General features: G+C 38.8%; 1 protein-coding gene and 1 long non-coding RNA gene across 6 annotated transcripts in view; one reads left to right on the top strand and one right to left on the bottom strand.

Moving 5' to 3' along the window:
* Positions 1-20,717, top strand: part of LOC107315221 — a 46,429-nt gene that overhangs the window by 22,020 nt on the left and 3,692 nt on the right. The window contains exon 7 of the long non-coding RNA XR_001555819.2: positions 14,776-17,160. This is a non-coding gene — a long non-coding RNA (uncharacterized LOC107315221). The remainder of the gene's footprint in view (positions 1-14,775; positions 17,161-20,717) is intronic.
* On the bottom strand, positions 465-19,859 carry BDKRB2 (bradykinin receptor B2). 5 transcript variants are annotated; one of them, XM_015865332.2, is made up of 4 exons: positions 19,611-19,858; positions 17,629-17,725; positions 14,214-14,337; positions 465-3,385 (listed from the first exon to the last, which is right to left on the bottom strand). In XM_015865332.2, the coding sequence occupies exon 4, from the start codon at positions 3,381-3,383 to the stop codon at positions 2,238-2,240; it is 1,146 nt and encodes a 381-aa protein (XP_015720818.1). In that variant the 5' UTR covers positions 3,384-3,385; positions 14,214-14,337; positions 17,629-17,725; positions 19,611-19,858; the 3' UTR covers positions 465-2,237. The 5 variants fall into 5 exon arrangements, with proteins under 5 accessions (XP_015720818.1, XP_015720817.1, XP_015720821.1 ...); XM_015865331.2 differs by lacking the exon at positions 17,629-17,725; XM_015865335.2 differs by lacking the exons at positions 14,214-14,337; positions 17,629-17,725 and having other exon boundaries at positions 467-3,385; positions 19,611-19,859.

Here is a 20,717-nt window from a genome sequence, read left to right as displayed (position 1 = left end):
ACAATATGTGATAGGTCTAGAAAGTGGGTGACTTGGAAACCAACCTATTGCATTCTACAGTCTACAGAGTCTGATGGAAAGTCTTTGCCTTCTGTTGGTATCTATGCTTTCATAGAAGAGTAAAGGCTTTAGGCAGGCAGCCCATCCTGCAAACAGCTGTGGAGGGCACCTACAGGTTCTTGGGTGCTCCAAGACCTCAGAAAGAAAAGGTGCATCTGCTGCTTCATGAGAAATTGAGCTACCAAGGTGCAAAGAAAAGCTATTGAAAGGATTCCAGTATCTTTATCCAATGGGATGACCCAAAAGAAAAGTGACCCAAAGCATTTAAAGTAGCTAAAATTCTACTCTTTCAACTTGCCTTCTCTTGGTACAACAGGGAGTGAAAGAAGGAAAGTATCTGTTAACAGTTGCACATCTGACAAGTCCCTCCTAAGTAAGAGAACTCAAGTTAGAGAACAAAACACTGTCATATCTTAAGGTAGTTTATTTTCTGTTGTGTATATTTACTGAATAGCAAAATAACACATCTATTTATTTACATAGTTTAAATTAATGTCATATTCTTTACATGTCATAACATTTTCATATTTTACTTGTCAGTACCAAATACTCAAAATTCTTTTCCATTTTCCCCATAACCTCTCTATGGTTTCATTTAAGGGTTATATGAACAACATGCTCGTGAACAAGACAATATTGGTAACACTGGAGAAAACAGAGACTTGCAGTGTTTCATCACAGATATCTAGGACAATATCTAGAACAAACAGTAGAAATATTTATGACATAGAATTACAATGCGTGTTTAAATGAAACCAATACAAATTGTTTATAAATTATCCGCAGCCATTTAAATCCTGTAGTTTTTATAGCATGTTCACAAACTTCAGGAGAATTTCTATAGTTTAATTACTTGAAGGTTCAATACAGATTTCCTGGCTTGAATTGAACTTTATTATTCCATTCTAGCTCTCATGAATAGAGGTCACGCGTTAGCATTTTTAGTTTACTGATGTCTCAAAACTCTATTTCTTAGGAATTTTAAGTGCTTTGAAAGGAACAGGAAGGTTCTGTTAATTTCAGAAGCTTTTAGATCATCTCCAGCTTGGTTTTAGATATAGGTTCTTAGAAGTAAAAGTGCTCACTGGCTATTAAGAACACTGAGCTTCTTCTATGTAAAATTCTTTCATTTTTAAATTCAGTCTAATTTATGAATTTTTATCTCGTATCTTAATCAGACTAACTCTATAAATAAAATTTGGGTAGTATTAGAGTCTGAAAATGCCATATTTTGAGTATTCCTAGCATTAAAGACCCCTGTAATCTTCAGTCATCTTTCAAAGGCAATGAGGTGATGCTCTCCACTATATTTTATTTCTTCTTCAGCCTGTTGTGCTGAGCATTTATCCTTCCATGAAATAATATTGCAAATATTAATTATGATTTGTGAATATTCAAAAACAAGTTTCTGAGCTGAAGGACAGGTATGAATGTAAATAACATTAACTCCAAAGGAGCTCTCTATAGTGAATGCTTTACCCCACTGCAGGAGTAAAAAGCCTCCTGCTATAAAGAAAGCTCCACTGCCTTTGTGAAGCTGGCTGCAGCCTTCCTTTTTTTACTGCACTGCCTTTTCTGAACCATGTTCCATACATACAGGCAGATATAAATCTGATCCTAGCGGTCAGAGCATTTGCAAGAAGGCCCAGCTTGTTAATCAAGTGAATAAAATTACTTTGGCACAGAGAAAAGAAAAGCTCAGAAGATGACCATATTTGCAAATCCATTTCAATAATAATCCTGCTAGATTCATTTAAACTTAAAGAAATATGCCTCCCTCCTATCAAAAAAATGCACTCTATCCAAGGGTATAGGTACCATAAGTAGATGCATGACCCTTACAATAGCTTCTAGACTGGGACTCTATTCAGAGAACTGTACGTGCATTCTGACACTTATACTCCACAGAAATACAATCATTTCAAATGATACATGCAAAAAACTATAATTCAGCCATGAAAATGTAAATATGCTACAAAGAATGATTCTACCAAAAGAATGACCAGTAGTATTAGAAACAATTCACTGTATTGAGTTTGCTTTAAGATCAAACCTTTCCCTCAAATGATGAATGTTGCTATGTGTTCATTCTGCTGGCCCAAAGCAGATGAATATTAGTGGAGACTGATATGTTAAAAGTGTTGTTTACTTATTTTTTCCATTATGAACAAATTTTGCTATTGTGATAATGGCAAAACAGACTTTTTCCTTAGATATTCACTTGAAATGGAAGTTCTTAAAGTGTCCAGGGAGTTTTCTGTCTTCACAGACTGTGATTTTCTGCACCTTTCTGGGATCAATTCCTTGTAGAATTCCACTGCTTTCTTTTGGAAGTGCTTCCCAACGATAACGTACAGGACTGGGTTCAAGCAACTGTTGCTAAAGGCACAGTAGATTGCTATCTGGGTCACAATGTCATTGATTTCTTCAAGGCATTCTAAATTCTGTGCTATGTAGCAGATTGTGTCAATGAGAGTGCTGATCTGGAATGGAAGCCAGCAAATGACAAACAACAAGAGCACAGCAAGGACCAGCAAGGTGGCTTTCCTCTCTGTCTGGATTAACTTCAGTTTTTGTAAATTATTACTTCGTAAGGCCTTGATGATCTGAGTGGTGCAGTAGGTGATTACACAGAGTGGGATCAAGAAGCCCACAGTATTCAGCAGGCAATTGTTTGCAGGGTGCCAGTAGGGGGTTGGATAATCAAGAGAGCAGGCTGTGATGTTGAACTCTTTGAAATACTGCAAGTTTCGGAATATCATTGTAGGTAAGCATATGAACAATGCACACATCCAGATTATAAAGCTGTTCCACTTGGCACAGGTTGTTCGCCGCATCCGTCCCAGAGACATGGTTTTTACCAAGGCGAGATAGCGGTCAATGCTCACTAATGTCAGAAAATAAATGCTGGAATAAAAGTTCATGTAGCTGGTTGTGTTGACAGCTTTACAGAGGAAGAGGCCAAAAGGCCACTCAAAACCATTCGAAATATTAATGGCCCAGAAGGGTAAAGAACTAACAAACATTAGATCAGCAAATGCCATGTTTGCTAGGTAAATTTCAGCCACAGAGCAGCGACTCTTGTGGAAGCAAAGGACGATAAGAACAAAGGCATTTTCTATTGTTCCCAAGATAAATATAATCCAAAGGAATCCAGGCTGAAAAGTCTCTAGCCATTTCACTGTATCTGGATTAATACATTTGAATCCATTCGTCTGATTCACACTTGAATTATTGTGGAAACCTGCAGGACTGATGGTAAACTCCTGTGTGACAGTAGCATTGTAAAGTTGCATAATGTTTTCAGTTGTGATGGTAACCATTCCTGTGCAGAGAGAGAGGGAAAACAAACAAAAAAAAAAAAGGTAAAATGAGACTGCTAGCTCACTGCTTTTTTCTTCTTTTTCTTTGTAATTCTTTGATGAGGGTGATGATTTCTTCCTTTTCTTATCTTTGTGTATCAATATTCATAGTCTCCCAAAGGAGAGATGCATCACTGTGAGACTCATGCTTTCACCTGGAAAGCTCATAGGCTTGTGGCAAGTTTCTCAGCATTTTCTATCTTCTGTAAAACTAGAACTGGTGGAATTCAAAGGTGTTTTCTCTCCACACTGCTCCTTATTTTTATAAAAAGTCTCCTCTCACAGAGTACATTAGTATTTGGAAGCAGTGTGGCTTTGTCAGCTCACTGGAATCGCCTGCATATTTCTGTACTTGTGTTTGCATCTCTTTCTGCAGGCAAGTCACAAAAGAGATGAATGGTACCAACCTTTGGAAGGGAATCTAGGTTTAATAGGTCCATATTAGGTGAGTTGGCAGGTTGGCAAAGACAGTGGCCATCATGTAAGCAAAGATCTTAGGAGTTGGACTTGATCATTATGGACCCCTTCCAACTTGGGATATTCTGATTTTATTGCCTGTATGCAGTAAAGCTTCAGTGAGCTAATTTGACTGTAAGAGCACAATGTGAAAACCAGGTGTTGTATTGTAAACATTCAGAACAGCATAGGGTCTTATAGGGAATTATTTAAGGACGTAAATCTCAGATATGTGTTTAAAAGTTACTAGGATCAAACAATTGAATGTCCATATTCCACTTGGTGCTGTTAAAATGTTAGCTGTGGTAATTATTGCTATGTTTCTGAGACACTGACTGACCAAATATAAGAATCCAGGCCTGTATGCACAGTTATCTGGACTAGATGACAGCAATATTGCTTGTGTTATTCCAGGTCTTTAAAATACCTCTGATAATACTATTGTTTTACTGGAAGCTTTTCAGATGTATTTTTAACTAAAACATTTTTCTGACTCATCTGGTAACTTGGCAGTGAAAACATCTGTAATTCCTGGAAGGATTAAGTTCTCATTCATGTTCTGGTTACTGCATTAGTTGGTTGGTAAAAGTCAGTGCTGGGTATGCACATTGACATTTGGCTGTTAGATTAAGAACTGCTGAAAAATGATGACCATATTTTGTATGTTTATTTTAGTTAAGTACTGTAGTGCTTGGGAACCAAACGCAAAGATCAAGACTGCATTTCATTAAGTATAACAAAACCTCTCAACCATAAAATTTACAACACAAGTGTCAGGCAGTACAGGTCAACTGGATAAAACAAGGGAGACTGAGAACATTTAGGGATGAAACAATACCCCCAGCTGCCCCTCCCCTGGCAGCTTACTACCGTCCCCTCTGGCCCTGTTTCTGTCATACAGAGCTGCTTCACCCCTCCCTGTGAGGAGCTGCAAGCTGTCATAAGCCCCTCTCAACCCCCTCCACTCTGGGCTGAGCAAGCCAGTTTCTCACACACCCTCTTTGTAACCCTTTTTCCTGGCACTTCATGCTCTAAAAATGTGAAGTGAATTGCTAATGGACCAACAGAAGGTCATCTGAGAACAGAAGTTCTGTTGGGTGATGCTGTAAGCAGAAGCTGTTGTTTCTGCCAGGAGCAGGCAGCAGCAAGAACTAAGTGCATTATGAAATTCTTTGAGGTTGAATATCTGCAGTTACTTAATAAGACATTCATTAGTAATTCAAAGTCATAAAGGCTATGATACTGTTGGCATTTTCTATGCCTCTTTCTCATAGTTATGACTAATAGGAAAGCGAGAACCAGGAATTAATTTTACAGCAAACGGAAGCACAAAAACTGCCCAATGATTGATGATATTTTTCCTTTAATTCATCTTTTAAATGATTGTGCTTTAGAAAGGGAAGACCAAGAATTGTTTAGAATAAGTTACTTCTGTCACATTACTGTGGTCTAGAAACAGACTTCGGGAGATAGAATGTGACCAAAGCTTGTGCTGTGCAGCTCCTGGCTGATCTGTCTCCTTGGTCCTTAGCTCAGACCCTTCTGTCATTGTTAGAAATGAGGGCGTGAACGGTGTAAAATGTGATAATCATCATTACATGTCCTATTTAAACAATCGCCTGGGGCTATTCTCTGCAGCATGGGAAAAAATCATTTAAACTATGTGCTTACTGAATAAATTATGATTTACACAACATCAATTTAGAAAAGAGATTGATTTGTCATTGTCTATTCTGAGGCCAGTGAAAATAAGTGCAGTCCCCTCACAAAGACATAGTGTGGACAATGCAAAGCGGTTTTAATGTGTCACCTGGAACTGATTTTATCTGGTGATTTTGGTGTAAACTGTCTAGTAGAAGCAGTTTACTATTACTGATTAGGAAGGACTGTTGTAGTGAGCTGAATTTTGTACTGCTGAAGTTCACGTTTTATTATTGGATACTTCATCCTTTACAGTCAGATAAGTACATTGTCAGTCACTGTTTTTTGTTGTTCCAGGATTTTCATTTGTTGCTGTTGCTAGTACTATTGGGCATAAATGGCAAAGTTTTGGTAGTCAGAGGCTGCAGCATGGCTTGTGTGGCAGATAGCCATACCTTGCCTGGGCAGGTGGCACCCAGTCCTCTACTATTTTCAAACACTGTCCCAAGCAGTGGAGCGGGGCTTAGGGGTTGGCTATTGCAGTTGTATATTGAGCAATGGCACGATCCTGCTGATTCTGCAAATAAGGTACACTCACAAAGAGACTGGGAAGAAGAGGGTCATGTACTGTAATTTCTGTGGTCCTGGATTGTTTACAAGTAAGGGAAGAGGCACCCCAAAAGGTGGCAGTCACAAATGCCATGACTTGAATACTCTGAGAGCTGTGAACAGACATTCACACCTCGTGGCTCTGCCTGGAAACCTGGTGGGTTCTTCTACTGATCAAGAATGGTCTTGTATGTATCATCCTGGGAAGGATGGGGGATACAACAAGAGAGGTGTAAGAGGAGCAGAAAGTCAAAGATAATTCCCAGAGTCCAGGAATCCTTGAGATAAATATTCGGTGAGGATTTAAGGTTTTCACAGCACTGCTGTACATGCTATAGCCTATGGATGGTGTGAAGGTGGAGATGCAGAATATGATGAAGCACGATGGTAAGCCCTCTAAATATCAAGAGCTGAAAAATAAGGAATGCAGATGCAGGGGGGAAAAGCTCAGAATCCAATTAATAGTACTAATGGACATGAATGAGTTCCAGGAAAGCTGAGATCTTTTCTTCTCCAAATGGAGAAATGGCCACGGTGCACCAAGTGAATATTTTTCACAATCAGATTTGGGTACCTCTGACAGTGGTGTTAAACTTTTGTTGTACTATGCTAAATATTTGCTAGTGTGCTGAGATATAGGGAGAAATAGTCAGGAAGAACACGGGACAAAGCACAATATAGAAACTGTTGCCATATGACCTCAACCTTCTTGGCTTCTTGTTTCTTGAGGACTGGGAAAGCTAAGTATGAACTATTATGTAAATGAAAGTATTAGAGACCAAATAGGAGGAAGAGGGCTATCTGTCTTAAGCTTAGCCAGAATACTCAGTGTTTAATAGTTTATGGACTTTTTGTTCTCGGTATCTAAATTAATGATGAGATGTTTAAATTACACCAACAAAAATATAGCATAAACATTCCTTGAGGCAAGACTGTTTAGCCTATGGCAGTATTCCCGATTACAAAAGTACTGAAATTACAAGCATGATGTAATATTTCAGGTTATGAAGTTTATGCTTTCTCTTATTTGTAAATTATAGCCACATCCTGGTATGATCAAATTGTCCACGAATTACATTGGTTAGATCTTAGGGTTGAAATGAGTCACTGCAGGCCTCCATGCTTTCATTTTTAATTTATGGTCTCCTACAATAAACACTCCTTCGTTTGCCCTCAAGCAATAGTAGATACAGCTTAAAACTTAACAGGGACCGATTATCCTTGCAGTTATGTTTTTATCAAATGTCTTCACACCGAGTGCTTGACAGCTACTGCTGTTGTCCTGGGTTTACACAGTTTATCAGCTTTTCACACAGACGTGAAAAATTTCTCCTTTCCTTTCCTTTTTGAGATCAGGGTCAGCTAACCATTGTCATGTCACTTTGGAATAAGCACAAGGAACCACTACACCCCTCTCCCACTGTGTCACACTGTGTCCATGCTCTGCCTCTTAAGACATGTCTACCTCTCTGAGCCATTATAAGGCTTCTTATCCACCAAAAAATTTGCCAGGAGGTTTGATTCAATTTTATTCAAGGCAAACTTTGAACATTCCCTCCCTGTACACAATAGAATACACTTTCTAGTCACCAGAATCTGTACTGCCTAGATCATGAGCTGGCAAGCCTGAAGTTTCCCAGCTCATCCTTCTTGCCCTTTCTGAAGACTGAAGAAACATTGGCTTTCCTCTGGCATCTCTCCTGTTCTCCGTGACATTTCAAAAATGATGGAGTGGTTCAGGCAAACAGGGTGTGTTATGTTAGTAAGGGCATGGTGCAGGGGTTCATGCAGGCAGGGCATGCACAGAAGAAGACAGGCAGCCTGGAATCATTACACCGAAATCATAACGCCCAGAGCCTCTTTTTTTTCTTTTCTTTTTTTTTCTTTTTCTTTCTTTCTTTTTTTTTTTTTTTTAACAGCATAAGGCAGATGCTCATTTTTCTTCCTGTATTAATGGGGTACATGCACTGAACTTAGAGAAAGAGTATTCAATTAAAATGAAACAGCATGTTTCATTTTGTAGACAAATGTTATTGCAGTAATCTATTCATGCCTCCAGATTGTGTGCCCTGAAATAAAGTGGTATAATACTGATGTTGTACTCAACCTCAGGGCTCTTATAAGCTGTTTCAGGTAAGGTTTTATTATTTATCAGAATGTAAATCAATGTTTTTATGAGATTACAAAGAAGCAATTTGTGCCTGTCCTATTCCCTGCAATGATTATCTCCTGCTGTCACGGTTATGGAAGCAATTATATCAGACCTATTTGGTGGTAGTGCCTGGGAGCTGGGTATCCAGACCCAAAATTCATTTCAATGATAAAGATTCAGAACAAAGGCCTTGTGAAGGCTGGGTAGAACACCCAGCTGAAATCCACACTGAAGTATATGTGGAATCATCCTAAATAGTATTTTATGTTTATCTAAGTACTGCCAGAAGCTGGTTTGTCATATGTACATATAGCTTTATATACAACCAGGTGATGATGGTATGGAAGAGCAGAAAATCTGTGAGGAATAAAATAGTTTTGAGTGGCTGCAAATTGAGAGTGGCATTGGCCAGCTTCTGAAATGTGAGACTTTAGAGACGTGCTTTTTTTAGAAGAAAGATCAGCAGCAGAAAGAAACAGCAGAACACCCAAGACCTGCCACAGTCTTCAGTCTAAATCTCCAGACCCATGCAAACCTGAGGCTGTTCCAATGCTATTTATTTTTCTGAGGATTTGTCCTCCTTAATATCCCTGAAAACAGCTTGGGAAGCCAACTGTCCCTTGGTAGTGCCCACCAGTCTAGCAGCCATGCTTCTTCATGCTGCTATAAAAACTACAATAAAGGCAACAGTGGAGCTGTCAGAGCCACAAGAAGAAAAAAAGGCACCTTCCCGACAGATCTACTGTTACTGAGATGAGAAATAACATGAGTTTAAAGGGTGCTGTTGGTAAGGGTGGCTTTTCTGCAGCATGGTTCTTACTAGAAAGTCTGTTTTCTGCTGAGTGAAAGTATTACTTCTGCTTTCTTAAGGGCCTATAATATTAAAATTTATTGACTTAAGAAAATAAGATGTGACAAAACTTCCTCTAAATGCTGCATCTGAGACCATCTGACAGGTCATAAATATTTGCCATCCAAGGATATGTAGGTTTCATTTTAACACATTTAGAGGGTTTAATTCCAAAGCTGCTCATTCAACTTTTTTTCTCAACTTTTACTATTTCAAAAATAATCTTTCTCATCTGTCCCCATTATATTTACTCTCTTGTTTCCATCCAGACCAAGAGCAATGGGATTGGTTGTTGCCCTCTCTTTGGCCTTAGCAAGCATTTGAGTTGTGTCCAAATATCAAAAATGTAGAACTGTGTGGCTGTTTTGAAATGTGCTCTGAAAGTTACTCAGAATATCCTTTTAATTCTGCTTTACTGAGAATGTATTCATTATTATGGAGAGGCAGAAGAAGTGCCTGAATAATTCTTAATAATAATATAATAATATTATATATAATAATAGTAATAATTCTTACCTTCAGTTTCATGATGAAAAGATTTATTCTCTGCTTTTATGGCCTCAGTGACTCATTTCTAATTTCCGCCCTTTGTATAAGTAGCCTTTACTTGGCTTTAGCTCACATGATATTGTAAATCAGCAGATACTTCCTGTGGCAATGCTGGCTTAAGCAGTTCCTGTTCATTCTCCTCTGCTGTTCCTTTCCACCCTATGGCTACCCCCACAATTACTCTTCAGTTTTATGAGCTTTTATGCTGAACCAGATAGAGGAACTTGGGACAAAAATAACCTTGTAGAAGGAAAAGCTTTTTAATGAGAACCAATCTCCAGTTCATCACAAAATTAAGGCAATAAACAAAAAATAACGTTTTTACTTCTTAAAATGGAAGATTTTAGAGATTCTCTGGTGTGTAAAGCTGAAACACACCATGGAACAGCAGCCATTACACTACTGCTAAGGGTCAATTATGTTTGATAAAAAAGGAAAAATACGTATTCTATTAGAGCAATTATCTCAATAAGAAGGAGTCTAAGGCCAAAATAGACTACTATTCTGTCCCATGGGTGGGATGGGGACACACACACTTTCAGTACTTGCTGTTGTAATCAACTGAAGAAAGATGTGGTAAGAACAGAACCTCAATCAAGTGAGATAAGGCTCTTTATATAATACTTTTTTTTCCAAACTGATATCTTGAAAGCTGACTTTAACTGACTGATTTTTCAGAGAGGGTAGAAGGGAGCCTGGATTCCTAGGTTGGGAGGTGATGCTGTGGGCTGACATGTGCCCAGACACATCTGCTTGTCATAGAATAATAAAATCACAAGGTTGGAAGGGACCTACAGGATCATATAGTACAAATGTCCTCCCATCAGCATTACTACCATGTAGGCTGTTGTGTGATACAGCGGACTGTTGGAGTCACATTTCAAATGTGTGTTATCTATATACCTTCAGATATTTATGTTGCTACACTTGTCTCTTTAGGTGATCATAGGGAGAAGTGTGGAGAGGAGGAGATTTGGAAGACTGTAGAAAAGACATTAAGTCATTATAGCAGGGGAGATGCATAGGAGAAAAAAAACAGTTATTTTGAAGAACAGCTGCAGCCAAGTGTGTGGGAGGCCATTCAGATGCTTGAGTATGGGTAGTTTGCAATGAGATAGTACCTCTGAGAAGCATGTGCTTCTGGAGCCATGCAAGATACCTTGGAGTTCTTGAAATAACCCCAGACGCTGCTGGGGACTCTTTGGCATTTGATGTTACTACAAACTAGCAAATTTTGAAGCTTAGCAGAGCATTATAGGGACTATAAAATAGAGAATTATGGTAATAAAATGAAATGCAGAATTACAGCAAAAGAAGAGAATGAAAAGAGTCTCCTGGGAATTAGTCTATTGAAACAAACCAGGTTTTAACAGCTGAACAAGAGAAGATGATGATTTGTTGTGGAAAAAATGATTGAAACATAAAATTATGCTTAACAATGAAATATACTTAAAATCAGAAAAATAGTTAATTTTCTGTATTTTAAATGAGTAATTTTGATGAAGTACTCAGTGTGTTGGACTTTGGATTAGTGTTGTTTTTAAAGAAAATTCCTGCTTCTTGTCTTTTGGGACACTGGGAATGCTATGCAAAGCGCTGCGGTACCTTGGCAACAGCTAAAAGAGATGAGCTAGAGGCAATGGGTTGTTTTTATTTTACTTTTATGTGTTTTCTCTGTGAAATATATATATGTGTATATATATATATATATATATATAGGCAAAATATCAGAGGAAATATAAACCGAACCCGCCTTCATTCACTTATTTTTACTTGGCTGATAAATAGGAAAACACTGATGAAGCATACCAAGAAGCATAAATTCTTGGTATCTTCTCTACCATGTAAAGTGGGAATATCCTGCAGAAAGCACTGGACAATATGAATACAGCAACAGAGGTGGGATAATAACAGGAAAAAAAACCTGTAAATTCTGAAGTATTTCTGTTCCCAGGAAAACAGAGCAACTGATGCTCCTTTACTTGCCTTGCTGTATTGGTTGCTCAGAAGAGTTGCTCAGCAGAGTATGAGACTCCACTTAAGGCTCCCTCATCGATGAACAAGTGGATGTCCTCTTCAGCTCTACATTACTCCTACCAGACTTTGGTCCTGTCTAGCCATTCCTTTCTCCTAACAGCATTTTTTTCTTGGTTTCAGCTCTAAGTTCTTCTGACTAGGTAAAATGTGAAGGTCTAATGGCCAAATAATGTTTATTCATGCTACTTCCGTTGTGCACTAATTAATGTTGAGATTTGCCTTTCAAATGAATGGCTCTGTGCCCTGAAAGTACTTTGCTTCTAGCTTCTAGAGAGCGTTTTAACAGCCATTTAGGCAAAAACGCAGATTTGCCTCCAGTGACTCCAATTACTACCATGTTTATGCAGATATTAATGGCATTTACAATAATGCAGCATTTTCTGCACGTTTTCACAAGTGAAGCTCACAACTAGGACTTTTGAGAAAAAGGCTATCTCCAGTAGGTTCTACTCTGAGTTGATCAGACTCTGCTACATTTTTACAGCACACTTTGTCCTGCTGCAACTAAGATTTCATCTGCAGATACATTTAATCTCACCAGCAAGCTGTTGGGTCTGTGCATACAGATATCTGAAAATATCACACACAGAATCTGTCTTTTCTAGAAGCTAATACTAACAGAATGCCTTAATAACTCCCAAAAAAGCATACAATATATGGATATCGTCATCCAGTAAAGGCACAGCTTTCAAACTTTAAATTGGGCTCAGACAACAGAATAGGCTGGAAAGTCTGATTAACTATGTAACAGTAGGTTTTCTTTTCTATTTTGTACTCTCTGGAGAACCAAGTACCAGACAGTTCCTTTCTCAAGGAGAAGAAACTCTGTAATTCAATTTCAATTCAGTGCTAACTTCAGAAAGCCATTTTGTCTTGCCACTTCCTAGGTCAAACTTGGCCACCTCTGTTTATACCTGAGTAGCTGTGGCAGTCATTTCATATTATTTTTGTGTCTCTGTTCCTGCCTTAGCAAATGTATGAAGCATTTGTAATTGGAAATGGTAAGTTTTCAGCTAATAGGATATAAATTACCACAATGAGTACATCACAGAGGAAAGTTCAAAACCATATATATACTTAAAATGAGTGTGTGAGAGAGAGAATAACTATAGTGAACCTCAGACTGCATTTCAGTCATTTTGAAAGCCAGCACCAATAAAATTGAATACACGCCCCAAAATAGTGTGTTTTCCTGCTGAAAACATAGCAGAACAGTGATGACAACTTTTATGTGGACGTGCACAATATCTCTATGGAAATGCAGAATGAAGCATTCAAATAAATGTTGATAAGTATTTGGTGATTAACTAGATTGTATAAGCAGTCATGTGTTTTTCAACTCTGTGTGGTCTGGAAGGCTCAGGATACTTCTCCAGCTGAGAACTGGTGCGATTTATAGCACCAATTTATAACAAACAGTGTTTGGATTATGATCTTATTTTTGCCTTTTCGTTCTTTGCCAGTGTTCTGAAATTGAACCGAGTGCTAATTTATTGTCCTCCCTTGTTAGCAGCAGGAGAGGTCAGAGACTTGCTGGAATTTGATAGAGAAAATCTGTTTTTCACTCTGTGGCCACATTTTTTGAGCACAGGCAGTTGCCAAGATTTGTCTGTCTGCTCTTTTGAGATTATGAGTACCAATGCAAAAACATGGTGAGGATTTTGTTTGAAAGGAGCTTTTTTGAATACATGCCTCAGCCCCTTCAGAGAATTCTTGTACCCACATCTAGCAAAAGCAGAGATACTTCTAAGCTTGAGTAGTCAAGTGGCGTTGGGTTGTTACTGGGCGGCTATGTAGTATGACATGAGATCAGAGATACTGTCCTGTCTGTACAGTAGTAACAATTCATGGATCTCAACTTCCCATACCTCACCTATTATTGCAGCTCTGTATGAAATGATTTCCTACATGTCAGAAAAGGCAAATTTCCTTTTTTCTGTTAAAAAAACAACCAAAACTGAAAATTTCTTGAGAAAAAGATTTAAAAATGTATATATATATCTTTTTCACAAATAATTTGGGAAAAATAACAGGAAAGATTTTGGAGATGTGCTTTCTGATTCTGAACAATGAAGGAGATATACAGACAAGTAGTTTGTGGCTCTGCATGAGACCCAGACTCGCTTTTGAGCTCAGTGGCCGTCCAAATAGTTTATTAAGTGAACAAAGAGAAGCAGCTCCAAAAAACATTGAGAATGAAAGTGGCCAACTCACTACAGTAAACACAAGGAGCTTGCTTCAGAAGGAAGATGCCTTATAAAAAATTCTTAATTCTGTGGTGCCCATTTTCAGGCAGATTTCCCCCAAACAAGTGCACATGTTTTGGTTTCTTGCTGCTACAAAAAAATTTGAGATTCTTTCATTCCAGATGGGAATTTCTTCCTTTTGCCCCTCCCAACTTTGATGTGAAACAGAATTTCTACTTTCTGACCAGCTTGGTTAATTTTGAAAAATATTCTCATTTAAGTTTAATCACATCCCGTTTGAACTCAGGTACCTCCAGTGTTGCAGGCACTGTAGCATATAAAGCTCTCTGTGGCATGTAACAGCTCTCCGCAGCAGACAGAAAAGTCTCGTGGCAGGCTGGGAACAGGTGGTGAGGAAATGAGGGGATGTGAGTTCTGGAAGAGAACATAACACTGTTAAAGAAAACACTGGAGAAATATTACTAATTGGAAGGAAGGAAGGAATGCTGGAAAGAAGGTAAGAAGGGAAATAGGAGTTTAATCTCCCAAGAGAGAAAGGGGCTTGAAAGCAAAAAGGAATGAATAAGAATTTCTGTTTGTGTCAAATATGCACCAAATGAATAAGAGTTTTTACCTGGCATTTCCATTCAAAATGTTATATAACCTGGATTTTTTACAAGTGCAGAAGAATGAATTTCCCAATGTCTTGTGCAGCACCATATTTACACTTTAGATGCCAATTGGTAGAGCAACTCTATTATGGAAGAAAACAAATTGCTGTCTTGCATTTCTGAAAAAGACTGATGTTTCCAAAATATAGCAGGAAATGCCTTGACGAACTGACTTCACTTTGTGACTTTTCCTTCCTTTTAGTTCTGGGAAATACTCCTCCTGCTGAGCCAGCTGGCTGGAATTTCTTGGCTATGAGGTGACTTTTGAATGATTAAAAAAAAATGTTTCTCAGAGAAACGATGTAAGTAGAATGTGAGAGAACACAATCCATAGCTCATGCAACATGTCTCTACCTGTGTTTTTACAAGCGCATATGTTACAGATCTAGATCAAGTGTGAATTTCCCCTCTGTACACAATTTGCCTTCTTGTCAGATTTGTTATGTAGGTTTAACCAGGCTGGAATAGCATCACTTTGAAAATGAACCTGCAGCTCACCAGAAAAACAAACAAACAAACAAACAAGCAAGAATAACACCATTTAAAAAGCTCTCAAATTTTAAGCCAACACCCTTCTGTAAGCTGCCAGAAGGTTTTTTTCCATCATGTGATTCTTTTACTTGCTGTAAATCTCTATAAAGAATGGTTTCTAAGAAGACAAGAATTTTTGTTAATTAATCCGCTCATGAGTGTCATTCCCAGATTCTTATTACTTGGATATTTCAGCATTAACTGTAATAAATAAAATATAATACTTGCCCAAGCAAAGAAGAAGAAATAAGCAAACATATAAGTGTCAATCACAATGGATGGACACATCACAGATGGATGACAATACATACGTATAATTTTTTGTAGCAATATAAAATGTGGGGACCAGGAACCAAATGTTGGAGTCAGAAAGTCTGAGATGGATTGCACCAAATCAGAGGATGGCATAGAAATGAGTACAACAGAGCTGGGTGGGTATAGTGATTACATAGAGGAGCGTGCATTTTACTTCTCTGACAAGATGCTAATAACCTCTGTGCATGTGTTTCTCTATATTCCTATGACTGCATAGATAGAAAAGAAAGAACATTTCCACAAAACAAAGATTTCATAGTCACTTTTAGTTCCACAAACCATTTGCCTGCTGCTTTGCTCTTTACTTTGGGAAAAATGGTTTGTGATTTTCAGTACCCTGTGCTGGAAGGAGTGGGCAGAGCAAAAGCTGTAGGATGATGCTATTACTGTCCTGTCTGTTTTAAACTGGGAGACCTGGCACTTAGGTGGTAATAAATGTGCAAGAGCCCTGCAAGTATACAGGTAAGTTTTGCCTCAAAATACCTGTAGTCTAAGAAGAAAATAAACGTAATAGAAAGAGTGAAGGACCTAGCCCATTTTAGGAAGAGAGTGATGGAGAATATAAGATGTCTGCCCGATGTCTGTGAGCAGTTTACCATTGCACCAGAAAGGTGGCTGGGGTGTGCTGCATGCGTGTGGGCAGGAGCTTGCAACAGCCTTCTGGAGGGGGCCTGCTGCCCATCCTTTGTGCCCTGTGGCCCCAGAACAGCAGCCCTTCAGCATTCAGCTGGCTGCAAGAAACGGAAGAAGGCCCTCCAAGGTCATGGGGATGCAGCTCCCAAATAACTTGCAGGAGTAAAACCTGCTATAAACAGTTCTGCCTCTGTGCATTCATATGTAGATCCTGTTAATATCAGAATCACCTTGAGCTCTAACCACAGCTTTCTCTCCTTATTGCTGAGTTTATTGCAGATAATGAGTGTGAGAAATTGATTTCTGCATTTAGGAAGCTCCAATCTTTGGTAATTCAAGAGCTTGAAGCCTGGCTTTGTTTGCAACACCCTCATCATGCTGGCATACCTGAACATGCAAGGTTTAGCACCAGAGGGTCTGCAAACCTGAAAGTTTCTCATTATTTGTAGTGATCATAAAGACAAGCCCAGAGCTGCTGAATCAAGCTGAAGAGTCAATATACAGGGGAGATAAATATAACACAGCAGCAGAAAGCAGTAAAATCCACCACTTCAGCATTTTTGCAGAATCCTGAAGCAGTTTGTAATGGAGATTTTCCACAATGTCTGAATTCTCTGAGCTTGCTTATCATCAGAATGGAGACACCTTGCTTTCAGCAGGCAGCTTTGCTTCTTGTGTTATTTTTCCTATTCTTTCTGGTCTTTGTTTCCTTTGGGTCTGTTCTCTACTTTCTGGGGCTTGCAGTGAGGTGCTGGACCATGGTGAATGCTCTTCAGCCTCACTATGCTAGTATTGCTAATTGAATAGTATTGCTTCTAAGTATTGCTTCTAAGCAATGAGGTCTCCATGGAGCCTTTTTGTCTCCAAGCTAAGTCCAACTTTGTCTATGTTTCTACACAAGAGAGGTGCTCCAGCCCTTTGATGATCATTGTGGCTGTTCTCTGGACCTACTCCAACAACTCCATGTTTCCATTGTGCTGGGGGCCCCACGCCTGGACGCAGTACTCCAGATAAGGCTTCGCATGGGCAGAGCAGAAGACAACCTCCTCCCTTGCCTTCCTGCCCCCCTGTTTTGATAGAGCCCAGGATACAGTTGGACTTCAAGACTGTAAGTGCACACTGCTGGTTCGTACTTACTGCTGGCTCGTACTTACTTTTCTGTTTGATCATTGTGATTTCATACCAGTCTCTAATGGACAAACCAAACCTCTTTTCTGTTTGATGTTCACCAAGGGATGTCTTCTTCTTTAGCTGTGCTAGGATAGGAGCTCACCTGGCTGTCTGGTTCAAAAAGGTGAGGAGTCATGCAGCAATGTCTCTTTAAAGACATCTACCCCACTGTGTGTTCCCACTTTAGTGCTGTAGACTGTGACTCTTTTGCAGATGCCACAGTACTCAAAATATATCACTAGCTCAGGAAATAGATACACTTCAAGAAAAGTCACTTGTTTAACCTTTCCCTGATCAGAAACACTTTACAACAGCACAGGAAGGAGAAACAGAAAGGCAATAGCAGTGCAGGTCCATAGTGTAAGGACAAGCTGGAGGCTGCAGGCAGCTGTACACAGAGCCTCACCAGCTGTAGAGGACGGGCTAAGGACGGCTTCTGCCTCCACTTTGAGGCCCTATTTGTTGGCAGTCACGCATCAGCAGAGCAGGAGGACGCCTTTCATCTGTGTGTGTATAAAATTTGAAGTATGTAAGAAGGAAAAGAGACCAATGTTTAGATAAGGCAGGGGAAAACCAGAAGTTTGGAGTGGAGGGAAGGTTCTAAAAACCATTGGTGACAAAAGAACAAGCCTGGCTTACGTGTAGCTTTTAAAGAAGAAACAGGTTTTATCTAAATGACATTTTGACAGAAAATGTGCATTCTCTCTCTCTTTTAAATTTCACATTGATTAACACTGCTAATGAGCTCAGGTGTACATTTGTTGCTGACGGTTACTAGGAGGGAATGTGTTTGTTTTGAAAGCAAAGCTCAATTCACTAACAAGTCTTCCTGGATTTGCAGTAAGATCTTTTTTTCCTACTCTGAAAGCAGTGGAGTTTGGGTTTCTAAAAGCTTTTTGCCTCATTCATTCCAGGAAGAAATAGACTATCTAAACCCAACTGTTCTTAAGAGCTGAATTTTAGCCTCTTCATTACTAACAGGCTAAAACTCTCAAGTATCTCTTGTTTTCTATCTGAGAAAAGACTTTAAGCATGGTAACACTTGCTCTGAGAATACAGTTCTGAGATTTTTTTTTTTCTAGTGTAGATCTGAGATCCTTAGTTGAGGAAGCTCTAACTCAAGAGGGAAGGCTGGGCTTTTCTGTTGGGTTGGCAGTACAAAATGTTCAGGTAACTCTGACATACTCACCTAATCTTGTTCTAGCTTGTACAGGGCTCAGTGGAAAATTTGACAGTACCATTCTGGAGCTATCTCTGCTCTGGCTATCCCATCATCTTTATTAACTTAAGTACACTCATCTCCTCTCTGTGTTTGTGCTCTTTAGAATGAAAAGATAGATACACTTGGAACTGTCTGAATGATTCTGAGGTGTGAATATGCTTCTCTTCAGTTTTTTCCTTAATGAATTTCTTCTAGCTCTGATCAAGCTTCTCTAAAAAACTATGTACAACTGTTCAAGATAAAACACATTCTAAGCTTAGGAGATGGCATCTATGATTACATACAACATATCAGAACCAAGGATTCTAATGACAAACTGTGAACTATTTCGGCTGCATGACTATTATGTTATTACGGTTACTATACACAGCCTACTGCTTACAGTACTGAGTAATGGAAAATGAGTAGCACATATTTCAACATTTGGTCCTTTTATTATACTATTCTAATTACAATTCCAGTTCTAAGCTTTTTATTTTTATAAGCATTTTGTAAATCATGCTTTTGCAGTATTTTTTCATTTTAATATAAATATCAGAAGGAAACCAATAGAGATATTCAAAGGTGAGCTGAGACCTTTCTTTGTTACATGAGAAATAACTCAGGAGGTTTAGTCTTAGCCATTCATTCAATACAGATGAGACAGAAGGGCAGCACAAACACATCCACGCTGTGGCACAAAGTTGACAATCAGAACAACAAACAGTGAGAGGACGTTGAGGGCACACAGAAAGAACTGTCACTGCCTTTTCCCTGGTCCTTGTTAGGTAAGTTTTCAGCTGAAAATGAAGTTAGCTACTTGTACTTTCTGTTCTTTCATAGCTAAAACAAATAGAACACTCTGACTGCCCTCCAGAAAGAACAGGTTGTTTCCCTCACGTAGCCCATATCTGACACTCCGTGTGTCTCTGGCATCCTGAGCACTCTGAAATAAAGCTCTTTTTTTTTCCTGCAGATATTTCACCTTTGCAAAATCTGCCCAGTTAGCACACTGCATCAGTGATAATTATTTTCTTCTTTTGTTTCTGGAATGTTAATGATGCCAGTTCTTTTCTAATTGAACTAGAAACATATTAAGAATTCAAGAAGCGGCTGTGAAAAAGTAACGAACTACTGGATTTAGATAATGACAACTTTTCACATGAAAAAGAAGTGGAAACACGTACCTTGACTGCAAATTTGCTACTGAAGAAGTACAAACAATTGAGTGCAACTCTTCTCAGTGAGCAGCCACGCTCCTTCTGTTGTATGAATGAGTGTAACTTCTGATTTTCTGCCCCTCCCTGAATAGAGCAGACTCATCCCTCTGTTGATGACATCATATTCCTGGACTTTCTGCTGTACTGTATTTCATTTCAGGATTGCAGCTTGTTTGCTTTAACCAGCATGAGACCAATCATATTTGACTACGGGTGGTAAACAATACAAATCAAGTTGAGATAATGACATCCCACAGAGTGTGTATGAAACAGCCATATGTGTTTGCAAAGAGCCTCCAGAATTGTAAACACACATGCACACAACCTCAATCCTGTTCTCAGGTGATGGTGTGTGTATTTTATTTTTAACTGCTGTTAGGCATAACCAAGAACTAAGCAAGCTAGTTTCTTGCAAGACTCAAATCTTTAAATAAAATAACAAATACCTCATTTATGATCTTACATTCTCCTCTTTCATGGGAAGAAATTTAGTGTTTATATTTCTCAAAGAGAAAGAGCGTTGCTCTTCCTCAGCAGAGATCTCTGGCCGCTCTCAGTCAGCTGACAACAGAAATACCACTTAAAGTTTTAAGCAGTACCAGAATTTCTCCAAGACTTTGGAAGAAATGTCCATAGGAAACAGAGTTATACCCAGAGAGTAGAGCCTTTTTCCTTTGGCAGTGACTTTTATTCTGAATTTGAGATCACAGCAGAGCCAATTTTTCCATGTTCGTTAGAGGCATAGCTGTTTTTCTTCTATTTATACAATTAAACTGAAAGCTGAAATGGCAGCCATGGTTGCAGCATTCCACTCAAAGAACACACCTTCATTCAGAGGAAAAATTAACAGGGAACAGCCTGCTTGCTCTGTTTCACACATATTACTAATTCTGAAAGTAAATCATTCAAGAAAAAACATAGAGCTAATTATAGCCTATGCGGTCTATTTTGTTATCAGTTTTATCTACCAGACAAAGCATTTGGCCCGTACTCTCCACTCCTTCATGTATTGTTTTAGAATACTGCCCATACTTCTTCCAACAGGAATAAAAGCTTTGATTTCCAGTCATTTCC

This window comes from Coturnix japonica, chromosome 5, assembly GCF_001577835.2.
Source record: "Coturnix japonica isolate 7356 chromosome 5, Coturnix japonica 2.1, whole genome shotgun sequence".
Taxonomy (NCBI): domain Eukaryota; kingdom Metazoa; phylum Chordata; class Aves; order Galliformes; family Phasianidae; genus Coturnix; species Coturnix japonica.
The sequence above is the reverse complement of the archived record's forward strand: the minus strand, read 5'-3'. Positions and strand labels throughout refer to the sequence as shown.

Bases quoted from the DNA above. Each gene is read 5' to 3' on its own strand.
- BDKRB2 (XM_032444819.1), bottom strand. From the start codon at position 18,463: ATGGTACTGTCAAATTTTCCACTGAGCCCTGTACAAGCTAGAACAAGA. The intron at 3,386-18,411 runs GTGAGTATGTCA...CTCTCTGCACAG, and splicing joins ACAAGCTAGAACAAGATTAG to GAATGGTTACCATCACAACT.